This window comes from Micropterus salmoides, unplaced genomic scaffold (genome assembly GCF_014851395.1).
Source record: "Micropterus salmoides isolate LMB-PRFRI ecotype aquatic unplaced genomic scaffold, ASM1485139v1 Ms_hic_scaffold_2, whole genome shotgun sequence".
Classification (NCBI taxonomy): domain Eukaryota; kingdom Metazoa; phylum Chordata; class Actinopteri; order Centrarchiformes; family Centrarchidae; genus Micropterus; species Micropterus salmoides.
The window spans coordinates 20,399,543-20,421,695 of record NW_024041150.1 but is presented as its reverse complement, the minus strand read 5'-3'; the positions used below and the strand labels follow the sequence as shown (position 1 = coordinate 20,421,695).

At 40.3% G+C, this 22,153-nt stretch overlaps 1 protein-coding gene across 1 annotated transcript; it reads right to left on the bottom strand.

Moving 5' to 3' along the window:
• Positions 1 to 1,411: 1,411 nt before the first annotated feature.
• On the bottom strand, positions 1,412 to 21,840 carry LOC119911903 (sodium/calcium exchanger 1-like). The gene is made up of 7 exons (XM_038730884.1): positions 21,821 to 21,840; positions 19,733 to 19,839; positions 15,853 to 15,977; positions 15,258 to 15,293; positions 14,493 to 14,592; positions 12,952 to 13,224; positions 1,412 to 8,618 (listed from the first exon to the last, which is right to left on the bottom strand). Exons 1-7 carry the CDS (start codon positions 21,838 to 21,840, stop codon positions 8,239 to 8,241), a joined length of 1,041 nt encoding a protein of 346 aa, XP_038586812.1. The 3' UTR covers positions 1,412 to 8,238.
• Between the last annotated feature and the right edge of the window lie 313 nt (positions 21,841 to 22,153).

The window sequence follows — 22,153 nt, the reverse complement described above, 5'->3', positions numbered from 1 at the left end:
CAAATATTTTCTTATTCCTAGGATATTTCATTTGATAATTTCTTCAGATAATTTCTAATTATTGGACTGTGACAGGCACACACAGGAAAATATGAGCATTTGTTTTGTGTATTTGAAGTGGAAATGACTTAGAGAATTATAGTAGATTAAATTAAGCTTGTTATTACACAGTAAGCGATCATCTCTGTGTTGACGGTGTCCTTTATTGTGCCGTGTGACCTCTTTATTATGTCAAGTGGTAAATTTTTATAACAAGCCAACATAATATGATAAATATCTTTTAAGGGACGAAGCTAAAAAAATCAGTTGCACAGTGAACCTGCTTAAAGGAGACCTATTATACTGCTCATCGTATATTGTTGTTCTGTGACTCCTGTATGGCAGCTTTGCATGATTCAAAGTTAAAAAACAAAAATAAATTCTGTCTTATAATGGCCCTTAATGTTGGTGTTCATTTCAGCCTCTGTCTGAAACAAGTGCTAGATACTTCTCTCTCTTTAAGGCCCCCCCTCTCAAAGCTTTTAGCTCAAAGGATCGGCGTGCCTGTAGGCTCTTAGTCTTGTATTCAGATATAGAGGTTCTATGCATCCTAAAATTAAACTATATATAATAATGTTATACTTAAAACTATATGAGGCTCCAGCTGTCAGAGTTAGACAAATCAAGGGGGTATGTTCTAAATTTATTTTAGTTTTAGTGTGAACTTCCCTTTTTTATGTCTCCTAACAGTGTTTCCTTGCTGAGCTGTGATGGAGGGTAACACCAATAGGGAATTTTGTGCTAAAAAGAAACACCAAATTGATCTGACCAGTTCAGGCTACTGAGGCCTGTTATTAGCTCCAGCTGAACATATCAATGCCTCATTTCCTTTTTTGCAAATAATGAGGGAGCAGCTGTAGACGGTGCTTCTTGTCCACTTGTTGAAGTGTTGTTGAGCATGATACTGACATCCAAATTGCTCCTGAATATCAGACATCACCTTGTGTGAAGTGCTATCTAAATACAGTGAATTTGCCATTTAGAACAAGGACGGTGGAATTTGTCAGTTACATTGGAGGTGATTTAAGAACGACCACAAACTGTTGCAATGTAAAAAAGAAAAAAGAAAAAGGGAGAAAAAGTGAACCTATCCTTTAAGGTTACAGATATCTGACGTGTCTTTCCAGTCACCAGTTAGTTAGCAATAAGTAGTTGATGAGTTACTTTAACTTTAGCTTGCAAATGCAAATGTAAAGCAGGGCAGAGGCTAATTCCTCAGCTGACTCAATCCAAACATGATTACATACTGCGGTCCATTTGCTAATTGCTAAGCATTTAGTGAAATTAGTTTTGTAATTTTGAAACATATCCTCAACCTTAATTGAGTTAAGACTTTCTCAGCATCAGTAGAAAAGACACTCTTCTGCATTGCTTCATTTGCCAGTCAAGTTTTATTTCATCTTTGAGAAGAAAAAAAAGACAGAGAAAAGAAAAGTTTGGTCTTTGTAAACATCTACATTGTTTTTCATGTCATGTCATTTTCAGCTTTTAAAAATACTTTACTCTTTACTACGACATTTCCAACATCAACACTGTATTCAGAATGATTTTAATCATGCATTGACGCACTCATGGACGGAATGATAATAAGAAATACACACATCCACACACGCACACACGCACACACGCACACACACACACACACACACACACACACACAATAAAAAGGAGAAGAGCACACTCAGTGTAATGTGTTACTATACTAACTTGCTGTTCTGCTTTTTTTATGAGGCTCTTTTTTACGAAACAAATCACTGAAACAACACGGAACAATGGAAACAAATGTAGCAAGTACAATAATATAATAATAAAATAATAAAATTTATGGAAAAATCAAAATACCAGATGTTTATATCAAAAGCACTTTGTGACCTCATAAATAGGGCTGCATGATAATAAAATGAATTAATGAATTAATTAAACTCATTAATTAAATGAATTAATAAAATGAAGAGTATAAAGTGATAAAATATATAAATATTTATAAGGTAGACAGCAATAGAGTGGCTAACAGTAGAGAGAGAGAGAAAACAAGATACAAAATAAAGAAACACTGATGAATAAATAGTGGCTGATTAACTCACACACACACACACACACACACACACACACACGTTTTAGATTTACAAAACTGAAATGTGTCGCAGTACAAATCACGTGTTTCATGTAAAGACTGGCTCTTTACCAACCTCTTCAGTGTTATTTTTGTATTGAGAAACCAAATCCTTTACATTACATCTTTACATTTATCAAAGCATACAACAGCATTGAAGAATACCTTATCACTGTGTGGGGATGAGTCATCAGGCTGTAGCTAACAATGAGGACATGGAAGCCATGTCCATTTTTTCTGGAAATTTGGGCTTTTAGCAAATTGAGGGGAGTGACATTCAGCAATTAAAAACATAGAGGGTATTATTTGACTAAATTAAATTGCTAGAGCTGAGACTAGATACTGGCACCGATAAGATGTCTTTAAAAGATGAATCAGTTAACTGAAAAAAATTAAACATGAAAAACACAAATAATTAAAAATAAGTTTTGGTGTATGGTAGGTTTAAGGTACGTTGAGGGGCTTGGTTGAGCCTTCAGCTTTACCGGAATACAAATACTTACAAACAAAGAAATAATCGTTATATTTCAAACTCAGATACAGATAGAGATGTTTGTATACACACACACACACAAATATGCACAGCCAATAAACCTAGCCACCATGTACCTTACAGAGGTAATTGGAGGAAATAAATAAATTTCAGTTTTCATCTCAGGCCACCACTGTAGTCATTTTCAACTCTTCCAAGTTAAAATGTAACATTACTGGGAAATTTGTCTAGTTTTTGTCACACATCTTATTAATAGACTGTAACAAGTATGTGTGTGTGTGTATGGGATTGATATTGCTCTTCTGTGTTAATGCATGTCCAGCACATGCGTATAAATAAAACACCTTATGTCCGCACTTGGCCATCTGCCAATCAGAGGATGTGGATGTGAAGTCAGAAACAGTATGACTGTTACTCACATACTGTACGCACCACACTTCTTCAGGCAAAGTGCCACCATCTATTTCCTCGTCTTGATCGACAGCCAGATCTATTATATATCTAATCTTATTTGACAGGTACAAACACACACACACCTGGCGAGGGAGAGTCCAAGGTACAATCAACAATATGGAGGGATTCCAATTTCCAGACATTGATTCTGTGGGTCAGATTGTCATTCTAATTTATTAATCTAGTGTATGGGCTGCAGCCTGGGGACACACAGGGCGAACCCTTAATAAGGAGATTACAACACCAGACGACACGCACAAACATGCTCACACAAAGGCATAAAGATCTACACACAATGCAAACAAGTAGGAGGCACAAGGAACATAATGTAAAATAAACACATTTGTTTAAAAAAACCCATCTGAATAAAATGCGTTAAAATCCACTCGCAGAGAAAAAAAATTGTGAATGAGAAACTATATTATCACATTCACTAGAAGAAGGGCAAGCAGACAACGTGAGAAACATCAGAGAATGTCACACACACACATAACATCTCATACACACATCGTCTCTCTCACACACACACGTCTCACACTCACAAATCTCACAAACACAACGTCTCACACACATCAGCAACAGTCAAGAAGACAACAGCTTGCAGATAGATGGTCGCTAAGCAACAGGCAAGAGACTAAAAATATGGTTGCATTTTTTCACTCACTTAGAAAGCACACACACACACACACACATTCTCAGCCATCCTCCAGCAAGGATTATCAACCTTTAAAAAGCCTACATTTCTAAATCGGTACCAGTATTCTTGTGTTCCTGTGGCGTCAGCAGCACTATTATCCTGCCCACTCATTCTTAAACTGGCAACTGTTACAGAAGCTTAAGTCATTGAGAAACAGACATCAGCGTCGCCAGGAGCCATGCCGACGTGCCAGTCACGTCCAAACTGGCAACTGGCTGATGACCTCCGTCACGGTGGGTTCACTCCTACATTGTAAGATACAGTGCGCACTACAGAAATGACTAAGGAAATGGAGACAATGAAATGATCTGGATGGTAAGTCAGACAGTTTTGGGTGGATGATTAGACAGATTAAAACACCATGTCAACGAGCATCCGGGGCTTTAGCTACGACCGAGGACACTGAGGTCATATCCTTTGTATTTTTTCAGGGAATTTTAGAGATTTTAATACACAACCTAGAATAGAAAAGCATTCATGGTGGGTACTCTGCGGTCTGATTCCAGTGTTTTTAGCTATATTAGCGTTGTGGCTCTAACGATGACAATGTTGGCTGTTCGGTCCACCCCTTTCAAGACAGACATACTGTATCTCCACAGCTATTGGACAGACATTCACGTTACCAAGAGGATGAATCCTTTTGACTTTGGTGATCGTCTATCTTTTCCATCTAGTGCCGCCATGAGTTTGAAATTTTTGATCTGGAGTGAACTGTCTAGACAAATATTGGATGAACTGCCTTGAAATTTAGTACAGGCATTCATGCTGACTTGTAATCACTTTCAGGTAAACATTTCAATGAGTTCAGTACTTTGGTTTATGACAAAATGACTTCAAAACAAATGACATTCTCGTGAGCCTCAGGTGTAAATAGTACTAAATATTTTACCTGCTAAACCTCAGCATGTTAGCATTATAGTATTGTTAGCATATTAGCATTAGCCGCTATGCCTAAGTGGAGTCTCTTCTCATTTCTCTATTTATTCAGTTATGTGTCCAAACCTTTCTTTTGGGGGTTTGACAAACTTTTCTGTGGAGGAGGCTTGCGTTTGGAGGGACTCATGACCTTAGTGCCTCTAAAATCTTGACTACAGCCCAGCAAGCACCTAACATGCTGGGCATGCTCTGGGCATGCCATTGTGTCTAATTTCTAGACAGCAAAATTAAATATTTTCAGCCAAGAAATATCCCTTTTTAAATAGAGCAAGAGCATCATGGTAGGTGGCCAAACTCTATCAATGAATCTCAGCTGAGCTTGTCTGAAATCAGCTGATAAGAGTAACTCTAAAGGAGTTTAAGGAATCAGAGAAGCTTTCACCTCTGCTTTCACTGCTTTTCTACAATGAAAGTTTGAAATATTTCACCTTCTCTTTTCCTTTACAACTGTCAGAAAGTGCAGGGAACTGGTGTGGCATTTAAAATGTCACATTTGAGGGAAGGGGGAACACATACAGGCATTTTCACCCAAGCAAATCAATGCCACTCTGCTCCAAATCACCACTTATCTTCCATTTATACAAGCACTGACCTTAGCAAAGGCTGCCTCGGACAAGCTCGTGTCTGTTCAGCCTGCATGACTGAGCTGGCTGTGTGTGGCCTGCATTTACATTGGCCTGGAGGCAGCGGATAATTTGACCGTATTTAATAAGGCGGATGGTGGGCAAGTAAGTTGTTGTTTTCAGTCCCATTTTTCTCTTAGTGAACAAGGGGTATGACAAAAAGCCAAATTATTGTTTCCTCTCAGGATTTTTAGCTTACAAACAGGATTTTGGGCAGTTGAGGGGGAAATGGTTGCAGAGGTTTTCCTTCTATGCTGTTGTTAACAAGCGGATTGCATTTAACAATCACTTGCACTGACAAGCCATATGCCATCCCTTCTGTCCAGCCCCTGGGCAGGGCAGGGGTATTAACACAGACATAATATAAATCTGGATTTGACACTTTCTCATACAGATAAACAACAACAAAATGGTTGATTTCATAGAATATGTGGCATTTTAAGCTATTCCGATATCGTACTTTCAAACACACCATGCCTAAATCAACAAACGTTTCACAAAAACAAAGTAAATAGCACAGCTTTCGATACAGGCTCATACCCATAAATAATACCAATGGTTATGCACATTTATCTGTAGTGATTAAATTTTTACCAGTCTTGTTAACTAGACCCGGCAGCTTGTGGGACTACAATGGCTGCAAGGCTTGAAAATGAATGGTGATCTGCGACTGTTCTTCTATTAAATCTTTGGATAACAGAGACTTGTGATTTGTGTACAAAGAAATTTCCCAACATTACATCTGCTGCAGAACAGACACGTGATATTTCAGAGCTGCCGTACATTTCCCTCAGAGCATTTGTTTCTTCTCTCTGTCTGTGAGTCATCTCTGGTTTTGTATTCACCATTTTGTAGCCCCCCCCCCCATGTGATGGACCGGCTTAAAATGTGTCCTTGAACTGCGTTTCAGAGGGAAAAAGAATGGATCTTTCCTTTCCTCCACCAGGGTTTCCCTTACAAAGAGGGTGACTTCACATACATTAAATATCAGTGTTTTCTCACACACATCAAGAAAAGTTTCTTATATTATCATGTACAATTAGAAACACTGGGTATGGTCATAGTTTTGATTTGTCGTCAACAACACTGTCATTGCTATCATCTTCTTAGCTGTTGTCGAGGTCACAGCCAGCCTTTTGATTGGTCCTACCTTTGTCTTGTTCATTGATGTCTCTTGGCGTGACATCCTTTCATGCTGGACTCTGGCTCTGCTTGTTCACATGTTTGTTTCCCAGCCATTTAATGCAACTTGAGAGTGTAAACAATGTACCTCGCGATGTGTAGTGCACAATGCTTCTTCATTGCAAGAAAGACAAGTTTTACTAGGTGGACTGCTTGCTTGTTCTGTGCCTGATTCTCCAGACACTAGACATTTATAATCTTCCCTCTGCTTATCAAACATTTCCTTTGTGTCTCCATCCCACTTTTGAAATATCTTCCAGGTGCTGATCCAACTTCTTGATCTTCCATGTAACATCCCATCTTCCAAACAACCTGCTTTAACTTTCTTTATCTCTATCTCTTCATAATATATTTTGATGTCTATTTTTTTGTTACAATTGCACGGTAACAACATCAACACATGACGCCATTGAAGAGTTTAGAAAAAAAAGGTCAGGGTACGTTTCCTTCATGGGATAAACGATGCTATTAAGTGGCATAAAAGGAGAGAGACTTGGCATTGGCTCACTTAAAAAGAAGGGTAGTTGGTGGTGACTACAGCGTTTCATTATCACAACTTTGAGACAATTCCTACAGGGGAGATAAGTGTAAGGCAAGAGAGAGGGACAGAGGAGTGTGTTCAGTCTGCAGAGTATTTGTAGGAAAGGAAGGGTACAGTATCTGTGTGTGTGTGTGTGTGTGTGTGTGTGTGTTGTACCATGGAAGGACTGTTTCGCACAGTGTATTCAAGACGAGAAGGAAAAAAGACCACGACAGAAAAAAAAGAAGCTTGTTCTGTTTTCGTATTGCCTGTTCGCCCGCAAGATAGTGAGTGGTCCTCCACTGCAGATTCACCTGAGGGCCCCAAAGTGTGTGTGTGTATGTTTGTTTGTGTACAGTTGGGGGAAGAAGAGTTTAAAGTAATAAATCACTGTTAGTATTAGATTGAGTTCAGTGGGTATAATGGGAGGATCCACCGTTCCCGCGACCACGAGATACAGTAAAGATAGAGGGGGAGAGAGAGAGAGCGTGAGGAGGAGTTGTCGAATATTTTTTCCCCATCTACTCTACTTCTTTTACTTTATTCAGTGTTGTCTTTTCAATGGTCCCTTCATAGACGTTTCTCTAGTTTTGTTTTCCACATCTATCATTCACCCTTATCCTTCCTCTTCACCTTTTGTTTCACCTTCTGAGCCCAGCTGATTGGCAGCTCTCACTTCTGCTCTTCTCCTCTACCTTGGCAGTATACTTGAACATTATCAGCCTTTTATTAACTATTAAACAGTGTTGTCCACTGGTGATGATGGATGATTGAGGCAACTACATAAAATAGCTCTTTAAAACCTGCATTGCAAATTTTCATTACTGCTTAAAGTTCATTAATTATAAATTCAGAGGCTGTATGTATCCCAGAAGTTTCTTCAGCATTGGATCAATGGTGGGTCTCCTTTCTTTAAAGAGGTGCAAATGCTAAAAGTAAAATGTTTGGATATAATTGGAGAGTTTTAGTGTTTCATAATAATACACACTGTGGACAAAGGGGGAAAAAATCAGTTTGAAAGACTGAAAACTGTTTTGGACTTTTACGTAATTTAATCATCTGCAGCCCATAAAAAGTATCATAATCGGCCCATTCTCCTTGTCCCGTCCCTCTCTCTCTCTCTCTCTCTCTCTCTCTCTACATATTGGCAGTGGGTCTCTCTCCCTCCCCTCTGCTCTCCATTTAAAACGCTGGTAAATGGCAGTAGGCCTCCAGTGAAGCCAGCAGGATGTAAAGCAGCCACAGCGAGATGAACATCAGCGACGTTAGCAGCTTACAAGTCCGCGGCCCGCCCAGCTCTCCGCCAGCCACCGTTGCCCGCCGCCGGTACAGCAGTGTCATCACACACACCATGGCCAGGATGGTGAAGAGGGTGACGGAGAAGGCCAGGTTTCCTGGGTCCACCTTGAACGCTTTGCCCTTGGAGCGCCAGACGACTGCAGCGATGGTCCAAGCCACGCCAATGCCAAGGAAGACGTTGACAGCATTGGAGCCGGTGACGTTCCCTATGGAGGCATCAGCGTACTGGTCCTGGATGGCGGCGACCTTGCTGGCGAATGTGTCTGTATGAGAAAGACATAAATTTTACAGTAATTTTAAAGCGTTGTCATATTTTTAAATTGTTCTTGTTCTGGGACTCACTTAAATGACTCTTATTTGTTAATGATTTATGTTTAAAACCCTTTTAGCATTTTTAAATCACACAAACAAGGACAGCAATGGAAATATGAAAACATAAAGACCAGGCAGGAAAAGTAAACCATCAACCTGAGGTCAAATAATGAAAAGCAACAATATGAAAAAGTATGGAAAATCGAAATCTTTTGTAAATGTCTTTCTCACAAGCCACAGAGGAAACAATCTCAAGGTAACATAGAGTATGAAACCAGAGTTGTAGAAAAATCAAGGTATTTGGCATCATCGACAGGCCAGTTTGTCTAAAAGATGTCAGTATTTGTGGAAAGAATTACACATTATTACACAGAATTAATGGATGACTCTTAGAGACAGAGAAAGACAGGCAGGGATAAACAATACATAGGTCGACAAGGAAATCGTCCATTGACAAACACTTTGCAACCGCAAAACCTACGCTGAGAACGGCAGAAACGCATTGAGGACATCGGATGAGAAAAATCATTGTGCCACAGGTTAAATATGCAGGTTTAAAATCCGGCATTTTAGACCACAACAATCACAAAAAAACCCCGCAAAATCCTGGAGGAACTGATAATTGATAGAAAACAGCAAGGAGAGCAAACAAGGGGAAGAGACTTTGAAGAGATGGAACATAACTGTGAAAGGCATCACAAAAAAATTGGGGTGCCAACCAAACATAGGTTTAAATGTTAGAAAATCTGCTTGTCCATATAAAGTTGTACTAAAACCTGATTCAACAAACTGCACAGGTGCTCTATCTTCTGCATTTCTCACCTTAAAGAGACATTCTATTTTTTCAACCTGGGTCTTATTCACACATTGGGTCTGACTGGCGGCTCATGCAAAACTTGCACTCACCACCTCCATTGTAGAAATTCAGGAAAACACAACTCTGGCATAACCATATTTTGGGGCAAGCAGAGCGAGCCAGAGATTTCAAAACTCACATTTTACACGAATCATTGTTTGGCTCTGAGTTGAAAGTAACCACAGAAATAAGCCCCCTGAATTAGCTGTTGTAGTGAACTGCATAGGAATCTACTTCATGGGCAGCAGAATGTTTCTCATAAAAACAATAAAATGATAATTAGGCCTATTAAAGTTTGATATTAGCAAAGGTAGTTTGCTAGTTGTCAAACCAAACAGCTAGCAGGCCAGCTGGTTACTCGATCTAACAGATTCTTATTTAGTTAGCAATAATAGCTAATCCAAGGATGAGGACACTTTCATTTTGACGAGCATTTATGTTAAATTTAAGTTTATCTGAAAAGGAGTTTGGTTGCTTGCCATGATATCTATGTTTTGCCCGAGTTGCATTCCACAAATCTCTACATCAAAGGTGGACAGTGCAAAGTTTGCATGCCCCGTAGTCGCAACAGCCACAGTTAAGACTTTCAGTTACATTCCCTTGGTTTATGTTTTTTTTCTGTAATCCACCGATGCAGGTTGGCACCTAAGATAGAACAGTAATTAATGCTGTAAAATGCTGTATGTGTATGTGAGTGACGCTCAACATTTGAGGAGAAATTGGGTGAAAAGCGCAGAGACTGTACAACTGGGCTGGCAGGGAACGCCAGGGAAACAGCTGCCAAATATTGTACGCCTGCAACGGCTTATTTCTATTTTTAGACGGGCTGGTGAGATGAGCCTCAATTCTCATTTGAATGTCAGCGAGATTAGTTGAAATTCATATCCCAACATGAAATAAATCCTTCAAACTTTCTTGGGAGAGATGAATTGTAATCCTGTTGGTAACAAACCACACAAAAAGAAATGAAAATTTTGCGTGTGTTGACACACAAGCACATTGAGGGTTTGAATCATGAAACTGCACATTATTGCCTCCACACATGTACACACACTGTAGTAACTAATACGGTCAACACAGAAGAGGTTCATACCCAAATTTAGAAACCCACTGCATCATATACTGTACATTAACCGAGTTTGTCAATCCCCCCCACCCCAGTGGTGAATTACCCTGTGTAATGGGAACTCCAAACATATGTAATCCTGGACTCAGTGAGACTCATGTGTGATGTGGCACTGAATCTGTGTAAACGTAACAGTTGAAATATCTCTGTCCTCTGTGTTATCCAGACTTCAGGGACAATGTGTCTCTGTGGGATGATATGATTGACCCTGAAGCTGGATAAATAACAGGCTCACTCAGCTCTCCTCACTCATTTGAGTGTACATGCTGTGAGTCCTTCTGCAGAAGACTTGAATAAAATTCACAGAAAGGCAAGTGTATGTTATAGAACAAGATCTGTCTTTTCAGAAACAGTGCAGCCTGATTCCAGACCTCTGAACAGCTGCACACACCTCAGATTTTTTCAGCAAATACCAACCAGGTAACAGATGAAACTATGGCTTATGTCCGCAAACTAGCTATGTCAAATTAAAGGAGCGCTACGGGGATTAGTAGTTGTAATCCCTTAAGTAAATAATGTGTTACTGCCCTCCAATGGTCAGAGCCAGAAACATAACAGAAAACATTAGCTGCTGCTAGCAACCGCTACCACAGCTTCCAGTAGCCTGAAAGTGTCTTTGGCGTGATGGATGTCATAACGCTTACCAAAAAAACCCTGCCTAAAATGAATACAAAGTCAGACTTAATAATGAAGTATAATAAAGCGGTACTTACTACACAGTAACTGTGTTACTTTGCATAATGCACCGAATATAAAGTCTACAGTTGTCACATGGACTATTTCTTCAGCAGAAAGCTGTTTAAAATTCATATACCTTGGTTGCTGTGGTTGCAAAAAAAAAAACGTTTAATTTCTAGGGGACTGACCCTTTAACAGTCATGTCCTGTCCTGTCCTGTCCTGAATATGATACCAATCAAAGTCAAGACTTTAAACCAATGAGAATCCGTGATCTCTGCAGGGTATATCAAGCACAACTGATACTATTTAAATGGCACAGATTGTTACAAACAAGCTCCATAAACCTCTTAAACTGTGAAAAACATTTAGTAGTTCACAGCGTTCAAGCCAAGCCTCTGATCAGCATTTGCCCTCTAATTGCCTGAATCAACAAATCTGGTGTAAATTGGCTGGGTAATCCTCGTGTGTGTCTCCGAAGTAATAAAGCAGAAATGCTTTTATAAATCTTGAGGAGTGAGAAGGGTGCAAGTCAGACGGTGGGAATCACGAGAGAAGGTTAAGGTTAAGGTTAAGGAAAGTGTATCACAATCATACACAGACACAAGGGAGCACACACTCCCAGTGGAAATTAAAATGACCTGCGGGACTTGCTGCACGCAAACTTGCATCACCTCAGCAGAGCAAACACATTGCCACAATCACCCACACACACCTGGGTACCACAGCACACACAGGGCAAGAATGATGGATGATACAGTAGTGAAACCACAACATCCAACAAGGGGAGCGAGTGAGAGAGAGAGAGAGGCGTGAGGTAACACAAAGTCAGGATAATAAATTGACCGGAATGGGGCACAAGAGCAAGCGTAACAGATAAGTGAGGAGAGTGTGAGGGAGGAACAGATAGAGACAGAGAAATGAGGGAGAGAAAACAGTGAACGTGAGTGAGAAAGATAAAACAAAGGATAATGAAATAGATCCAGGACAGGTAAACATAAAAAGAAAAGGCAAGAAAAGCCTACAAATTAACATCATGTCTTGTGACAGGGAACACATACTGACAATGGATATCAAATACATGATGACAGCTTCCAAACCAACATGATATAGCTGCTGAAGGACTTTCCACAGAACTCGCTGCAAGCCATCAAAGTTCCCACTTGGAAGAGTAGCAAAGGAGCTATATAAATCATACAGAGGGGCAACAATAAAAAGGCTGACGAGAAGGAATGAAGAAAGGAATTGAATTAAAGCCCTGGGACAACGTGCGCCCTGAAGAGACAAGCTGATGCTGAAGGCTGTGATGGAGCCGGAATTTTACAATTCAATTTTGATTTCCAGCCAGCTTACTGAGGACGGCAGCAAATGAAATCAGATAGAGGAGAGAGGATCAGTCCTTGTCCTTTTATGTGTTTGTTTATTTGTCATAGCTGAAATTTGGGAAAATATGCATTTCATTTCATGTTTAGTACTGGATTTGTTTGGGAGAGGGACTTTTATTCTGGTTGCAAAAGAATGCTTGAATATTATTATTATTATCAGTGAGAAAGTATGTATCATGACACAATTGTAAACTGATTGGCCTCCGTTACTCTACACACATCTAAAACCACTCCCGCTTACCAGGCACAGATGTTCCCAGCGCCACAAACACCACAGCTGTCACCGAGTCCTTCAGTCCTATAGTGCAGCCGAAGTGTGACGCCAGATCGCCGGTGACTGCCGTCAGGACACCGATAAGCGATATGGAGACAATGAAGCAGGCCCAGCCATTCCAGTACTCTGTGGGCGGGACGAAAGCGAACAGAACCTTCCAGAAGACGGTGAGGAAGTGCATGATGTAGTCGAAGCAGGACGGCAGCCGCTCCTCGCCGCTCTCCTCCTCGTCGTCGTCTCCTTTGGGTGCAGTGGGTGATTCAGACATTGAGGGAAGAGACAGAAAGAGAAGAAGAGCAGACAAACAATTGAAAGAAGGAGAAAGAGAAAGATGAGTGGATACAGTTTGTATGCTGGCAAAGTCAAAGGAAGGAGGCAGAGAATCCATCCTAATGCATTAACAATTTGAGGAAAGAATGCTTATTCACCTTCTTGTTGAGAGTTAATTTGCCAGAATACTTCTTCAGAGTAGCTCGTCAGATGGTCGAATAGCTTCGGAAACCCCCCTCCCCACACCAAACCATTTCTGTAACTTTCCTAAACCAATAGTCCAAAATTCACACCCACTTCACGTCGTGATTGGTGAAAGTATGCTGGGTTTAATTTTTTCTCTTTTTATTTCCACTAATACAATACCACTATTTGTAATGGTTGTACACAGTAGTACACACTTTTCATGTTTACAGCTGGGTGCAACACTACGAATACCTTTCAGGAGAGACTGTCTGAAAGTGTGCACCATATTAGAACAATAACACGTCTCCCCTACCTCTATGATAACAACTATAAACACATTAACACATTTGATTCCAACATGGCTAATGGCTATCCACTAACTATAGAGCTTGAACCAAGTGGTGATTAACTTAGCTTAGCATTAAGAATAAAAACCTTTTACCTGTGAACACATCTAAAGCTCACTAATTAGCATGTTCATACAAACATACAAATAGCAAATGGTGGTTTTAGTTATGTGCTATAGCCATTTCTTTCCGCCTTTTACCAGAAAATAGTACAGCGAGAACTCCGTTTTATTGAGTATAGTTTAAACAATGTTACAACATGTTCGTGAGCTTTAGAGATGTTAGTAGGAGTATCTTAAAAAACTTTCGACCAGTTATTATGCTAAGCTACGCTAAATGGCGGCTGACTGTAGCTTCACATTTAGCATACAGAGAAGAGAGTGGAGAGAGGATCTTTTTATTTAACTCTCGGCAAGAAAGCTAATAAGCACATTTCCCAAAATGTCGAGTAAGTGTGTTTCTCTAAACCAAGACTAAAGCATACTTTCCCGTTCCCTGTAACGGCAATGAAACCTGCACAACTTAGACTAGGAATAGATAAAAACATAAATGCATGGAAAGGTTCCAAATAAAACGCTGACGCAAGACTTTTTCATCATCCATCATTTCAAAATTAAGTCAAGAACGATGTCAACCAAAACCTCTGTTCATAAATCAAAATGATCTGTTATGTCCTGTGTGTGTGTCTGTATATGTTTGTGTTACCTGCGCTCACGGTAACAGCACTGACAAACTGCTCCCTCCAGCTGCTGCTTCCCACCACCAAGGCCAGGTTTGTCTTCTTGATCAACTTATCTACAGTACTCTGTACACACACACACACACACACACACACACACACACACACACACACAAAAGCAAACATGCAAGTGCATACAGACCAGGCAGAACAGGAAAGACACAACTGTCAAGTTCCTAATTCAATCTCAGCCACACAGAAAGGGAAAATGTTTTTTTTTTTTTTAAACCTCTCAATTAGCTCCCACACTGCAAATATACATTTCAAAAGTCAGTTATTTTATAACACTGACAATCTAAGACATACGATGTGCTAATTAATACAATACTCTGAAATCGGCTGTGACCCTCCCCGTGAAATCTTGGAAAAACCTGCAGGCAGACTGGGTGAATTCTTCTGTTTAAATCAGCGAGGAAGATGTTGATGCAAAACAGCTCTCGGCAGCTATAGAGCACCATCACTCATTCTCATAACTCGGCTGACAGGGTTTCCTGCATGATTTACAATTGAATAAATTGAAGACAACATTAAAAGAAGTACTGTATATTAGCACTCCTAATAAGAGAAACCATGTATGAATTCCAGTGTGGGGTGTTAATTAAGGGATGACAGATTTATAGAATAGATGCTGGACCCTGACACCATTACACCATTTCAGTATTGGACAGCAGTAAAGAGAAGAACTAGCATTGCATGCACAGGCAAACTAAAGAGTGAGAAAGATAGATAACCTTGTCAGAACACCAAATAAGCTCATTTACTGCTCTCTGCACATGCACACGCACACATACAAAATGACAAATGGACAAATGAGCGAATGGAATCAGCAACAAATATACCCTGTATGATTGGTTGCAATTTCAAGATAACAACAACTGTGATGACCCATGGCTGAATTACAAACTGATCAAACGCATTTCTAATGTACAACATTATTAAATGACTAAGCCAGGGCCTGTTTTGTACTGAAACAAGATGACAGCTCACTTTGAATAAATCCTACGTTGTCTTTTGCATGTCTGCTTTCAAAATGACAAGCATCTCATTAAAGAGTCCATTACATGCTAACAAAATGAATCATTCCTCCTCAGGGCCAGGGCAGCTGACACTCACTTTAAATTGCTTTAGATAGAATTAGCATTTTAAGTCTGCTTACTTTTTAGGGGATACTTAACGCAGCTGACTTGATGATGGCTGCCAAAAAAGCTTTTTCAACAAGATTTAAAATCGTACTAATTATAGCTGCTGATACAAAATGAAAGACTTACATGATGCACACATTGCTGTTAATGGAGCCAACATGTGCACAAACAAACACACACTTACCTTGAACTCGTAGGACTCTTCTATGACCACCTCTACTTGTGTGTGTTCGCCCAGACTGGGACAGCCCATCTTGGCCACCTCTTCCTCCTCTGCTCCCACCAACGGCTTGTTCTCATTGGAGTCCCCTAGGAGACCACAGAGATGAATGGCTCAGTGGGCCAGTAGGATACGTGTAACTGTGCAGAGGTTATACAGTACAAACCCTAAGGAACCTAACTGACCCTTCGCTAAGCCACGCCCGCCTTAGTTACTGTTACTGCTAAGTCCAACAAACTGTCGGACCTGTTGGACTTTTATCACGGCGCTGCCACAGTCTATTACTGCACTCCCTGGAGAACTACTGGTAATGTTTTTAGAAAAAGCGATCTCAGGAAGAAGCGCTGTGATTGGCCACCTGTGTATTTGGGGCATGGCTTAGCGAAGGGTCAATTATAGGTACTCAGTTTGTTTCATGCTACCGTCATGTCTACATTAACTTTTATTGTGAAATTTAGGCTACAGCCTCAGTATGTCCTCAGTATTTCCTGTGTGCAGGGCCACCCAGAAGGGGGGTAAAAGGGGAAAGCACTCTAGGGCCCAGCTGCTAGGGGGCCCATGCAGTCCAGCACTAATGATGTTTATTCCAAATGTAACCAAATTTAATTTTGAACCAAAAAACTCAACATTACTTAAAATAACACAAAATGTTGTTGTACACAACGTCAAAACATCAAAAGTGCACCGCATGCGGCAGGCCGTGTGTTTGTGTAGGAGATAGAGAGAGAGCACAGCATGCGTTGACATGAGCAAAGCAGATTTGCAGAGGGCCCATTTACTTTGATGTCATTTCTGTGGGCAGGCCTGCCTGTGTGGTAGGTTTCTGCTTGTTTTTTTTATGAAAAAAGTCACAGATGCCATCCTCATTTAGTAAAAAAAAAAACAATGTATAATATGTGTCACTGAAAATGGGTCTGGAAATGATCAAATATATATCTGCAAACCTATTGGTTTGTGATTTTACTAACTGAAGCAGGCAAAGCCCTTCTCAGTGAAAAAAAGCCAAATACAGGTTTCATTCTGGCTATGGACCTGGGTCCAAAATCCATTACAAACCACTCTCAGTGCCACCTTGTGAAATATATTGTGTTGAATCACTACTGCCCTTTGCATTTCATCTCAAAAATCTCTGGACCCTCCACTCATCAGGTTTGCTCACTTAAAATAACATGTCCATAACCGTGACAATTCAGCGTGGAGTCTGTGTGGATTTAAGATTTCAAACTTTTTTAGTAAATCTCCTTTAACCTATGTCCATTTGCAAAATTGAGGTCACTCTGGGGTCACTCATGTCATAGCCAGTGTGTGTGTGTGTGCAAATCAAAAACCAAGTCACAGAGTATGCATAAAAAAAGGAGCATCATTCATCTCTTGAATGTTCTGGAGAGACCATACTGACTATTTAATTGTCTGAGAAATTTCTGAAATGTTCAGCTGCAAAGTGAGCAGTGATAAAAAAGCTGAAAGCATCATTTACCCATTTTCACAACTGCAGATTTAGTTTTACAAACTGACCTCGTATCAGTACTGTTTATGCATTCAGCTTTTGCATTGCATTTCAACTCAAACCATGTACCATGTAGTGTTTCATTTGTCTGATTTTGCCAAGAGCAGCATAAATTTTTCTAATAGTTTTGCTGGGTTATCATTTTAAGAACGTGTGCAAGCAGTCGTGAACTGATGTGCCACATGGGAAATCCAAGCTATTAACCACCCCATGTTATTACAAATATTAATACCTACGGGGAATTTATATTTTCTCCGAATCAACAACCTTTCCATCTCTCCATTACCATATGTTCCACCATGCATCCCTCCAGTGATCCTTATGTCTCCTCACTCACTCTTCTCACACATTGACAGTCATTAATTAAGTCAGCTGTTATTAGTGTACACCTGCTGTAACTGAACTGTGTACTCTATGTGATACAGTATGTGTGTGGCTGAGTGTGCATATGTGTGTAAATGTCAGTGCACTTGCTATGACAGCGTTATAAAATCAATTCTATTTCCTCTGTAATGAAACATGCCCCAGGCTGTTGGCTCTTCATGTCTGACATCTGGCGTGTGGACCCTTACTGCACCAGGAAGAGTCTGTCACTGTGTCTACACAGGAGGCGTAGCGTGAGCAGTATGCTAGCAGAGCAGCAGCAGCTGTGCATCAGTGCTCCCTCTGTGTCTGCACAGGATGTGTTCAGGCCCAGTATTATGTGTAGGTTACCACCGTTTTCACAGCGCTCGGAGCGGAACACGCAATCACTGTAGTTGTGTGTAAAACCCAAGAAAATACACTTAAAGTGTAGAAATTTCAAAAACTACGGAAACCCTAAGCGGCCATCTGTTCCAGTTGGTAGAGAGCAAGACTCATAGTTGCAGGATTGTGTGTTAAATTTAAAAATAAATCTTTTACATAATCCTCTTCAACAAAGTTCTTATGAAGAGACTGCTGCTGGACTGTGTGCATCCCGGTGATTGGTCCACATCCATCAACCAATGGACTTTTCCATTCCTAGGCAGAGGAAATTCCTGCGCTTCTCATTCAGGGGAATCCATTTAACGTTACACATTTCCTGACGGCTGTTTCCAAACCTTTGAAACAGCCATCGATAAATGTGTGATTGGATTCCCCTGAATCTATTCATAGCAAATTTGCTGAAGAAGATAATAAAAAACACACAAAAGAAGATCATTGAGAGCAGGAGTCAAACACACAATCCTTGGATTACAAGTCCTGTGCTCTACCAGCTGAGCTAGCCAGTGGCACTGATTAGTGATCTGAAATTATTGTAAAGAAAAGCACCTGCTGACCCCTGTATTCAGCTATGGTTTGTTATCTCGAGAAAATTAGCCCGTTATCGCGGGAAAATGGAGTAAAAAAAAATTTGAATGGATGGTTGCTTAGGGCTTCTGTAAAAAAGCATAAAAGCATAGCATAATTATAACAAAAATAAATATAGGAAAGTTTTTTCTGTAGAAACTGTGAAGTAATCCATCCATCAGTATTTCTAAGTGGTGGACTGACATTTAGAGCCAAGCCACAAAGTGAGAGAGAGATGGTTCTGTACTGAGAAGGTTGAGAAGCAGTGTGTTAGTGGTTAGTTGTATGTATAGTCAGTTATCCCGTTGATGACACAAAATGCAAACACACAGTGCTGCAGTCAAGAATATATTAGTGAGGGAGAGGAAGAATGAACATGTATCTTTAAATTGAAAGGACACAAGGAAAGGTCCTCCACGTTTCTTTTGTCTTTTCTTTCATCTTGTAAGCTTTAAGTCTTGTGGAAATTCATTCGAACAGAACAAGCTGCAGGAACTACTTCATGGTTCTCTTGAGCCTTGAGTCACCTGCCAGAGATTAGCTGTCCGCCTGCTGTAATGAGCCTTTTAAAAGTTCAACTAAAGCTTCCGATGTTCTTAAAAAGTTGAAGGGCTTAGATGTTTCAGATTCATGGATTTCAGGGCTCTCTGCCTAACTCTGTGGATTCAGAAAGTGGGAAACGGCAAGACAGAGCTGCCACTGAGAAAGGAACTTGATCAAAATAGTTCATTAGGCAGGAACAAACTGCAAGCTGTGTTCAAGATGCTCTTTTCTTGCTACTTAGTTTACAGAATTATTTGCAATAATGACCACAGTCTATAGGTTGGAGACCGGCGAGATTCTTGGCTGCTAAGAGACAGGTGTGCAGGAGGGCTGAGAATCTTGTGGTGGTTAAATAAAGATCCTGTCTGTCACACTTTCCTTGTTCCTGGTCCCTCTCCTGGCTTCTTGATGGCCTCTCTGAACAGCCACACGCACACACACACACACACACACACACACACATTAAAACACAAGATTGCTCACCGTGTTTCTGCCCTATCTCCAACAGAACGGGCTCCCCCAGCTCAATGACGAAGGCCTTGTTCTTCTCATACTCTTCATCATCGATAATCTTTACCTCGATGATCTTCCTGTTAAAAAGTGAAGAGAAAGATGAGCTCAGCGAGTGCATTCATGATAATTAACCTTTTCAGTTGTATGCTCGCCCTCATAATAAGGAAGTGTTCATAGCGAGTGTGTTTGAACAGTCTATTAAAACTCAGAGTCTCACCCTGTCAGGCTGTAATCTGTCTGAAATGACCTGATGAGCAGGTCATTTCTGGGGCTCACACACAAAGCACAGCTGCATGGGTGCGGACTGCCTCATTACCAACAAGACTATCCTATTAGCTAGCTTTAAGTAACAAATAGGATATACCACAAAAAAGAACATTTCATTTTTTGTTTTCTCTTGCAGAAAATGACGAGGAGCCTCTGCAAAGATGAAGGTTGAAGCCTGGGTTGACGTTGCTCAGTGGGACACTAGATGAGACTGCTTATTTCCCCCCAGGCCCTCAACATTTTTCTCAAACTGACAGCGATGCAATGCGCAGCACAGCCACAGTTGAGAAATTTTCCATTAGGAGCACCCAGGAGAACACCCTAAAATGCAGCGCAAAGAGTTTCTGAGGGGATGCGTACTGCAACGAGACCTTAACAAGTAAATTGATTTTTATTAAAGACGTGGGGATATTAAAAAATAACAATGTGTGCATGTGAGCTTAGTAGAGTGAGAAAATAGGTGAGATGGCATTGTTATCAGATCGGTTAATGTATTTTGAGAGAGAGGAAGATGAAAGAATTTGCAAATAGTGGAAAGAAAGATGGATGGCACACCCTGTCAGTCCTATGCTTTAAGTAAACTCCCAAGTATATGCTACTGACTCAAAATGTAAAGTGAAAAACAGGCACACTTGACATGATTTAAGAAGCTTGTGTTGAGACTAACAGTAGTGGACAAGTGCTTTAAAGGAGACTTATATTGTTCTTCTGTGACTCCTGTATGGCAGCTTTGCATGATTCAAAGTAAAAAAAGAAATAATTTTCTATCTTATACTGCCTCTTCATGTAGGCCTTCATTTCAGCCTCTCTCTGAAACAAGCTGTGGATGCTCCTGTCTCTTTAAGACCCCCCCCCCCCCCCCCCCCCCCCCAAAGCTGATCTTCTGATTGGCCAAGACCTAAAGCATGTTATCAAGCTGTTGTTGTTGCCAAGCGGGAAGCTTCCAGTCAGAGATGTGAATCCAATGTGGAAGTCCCTTTAACCTGCATTCTATCAAATGGCCAACAGGGGCCAAACTCGAGGCTTCAAAACGGCAGTCCACAAACCAACGGGTGACGTCACAATGACTATGTCCACTTCTTAGCTACAGTCTATGGTTGCTGCTGAGCGGTACAGACAGACTGAATGTAGCTGTGTGGCGCAAATGACCATATATGGAATAATAATAATAAGCTGTTGAAAACAGAATGTTCAGAACAGGTGGAAATCTGAGATTTCTTCTCACAGGGATTTCTTTTAAATACTTTAACCTTATTATTTGAAGATTTGGCCATGTTTAACATGAACATCCAACATTGTAATATTGTAGATAAGTCATAAAATATGGAAAAGCATAGTAGGTCTCCTTCATTTCCTTTCGTTGTCGCAGTGTGCAACCCTGTCACCTAGAAATAAAACAATAAAAACATATCTATGCTACTAATTTTCAACAATGAACAGGTACGAGGTAAACATAATACCAAACAAAGGCTTCTAATGAACACATCTGCCAAGTTCATCCAGAACAACATATGTAAAATGTTCACTTACAGCATATTTCATTTGTTTATCCTTCAATATGTGTTCTTGCAATTCAGTATCTTCTACAAACAAAGCATTATTGTCATTTTTCTTTATAGGTTAGGGAAAAATTATGTTAAGTAAAGAGTTGAAACACCAGACACAATGTGTTTACTTTGATAACATTTAACCAAAACCATGCTCTTTCTTTACCTAAACCAAAGTGCTTTTGTTGCCTAAACCCACCCACCCGCAGGATGTGAACCTTGGTCTTTGATGTCAAAGTCTTACCTCCCGTTGCCGCTAAACATAATTCAGGCAGCAATTTGTAATTAGTAATATGTAAACATAATATTGGAGGCAGTGTTGCATTGCAGAATCACTGCAGTGTAAGTGGTGTCGGTACATAACTTTGAACGGGTTTTGGCTGATAATGCCTGCACTATGAATAAAAACTAATCTAACATCCCAATTTTAAAATGCTCAGGGCACAAAAGTGTATTACCGGTCTGTTTCACACAGAGTATATAATCTTCATCTCAACAGTCCATCTGTATCTGACTGGCAGAGAGGAAGCGAGAGTATTTTTCCACCTGGTTGTGTCATTGTGAGCGAGTGATGGAG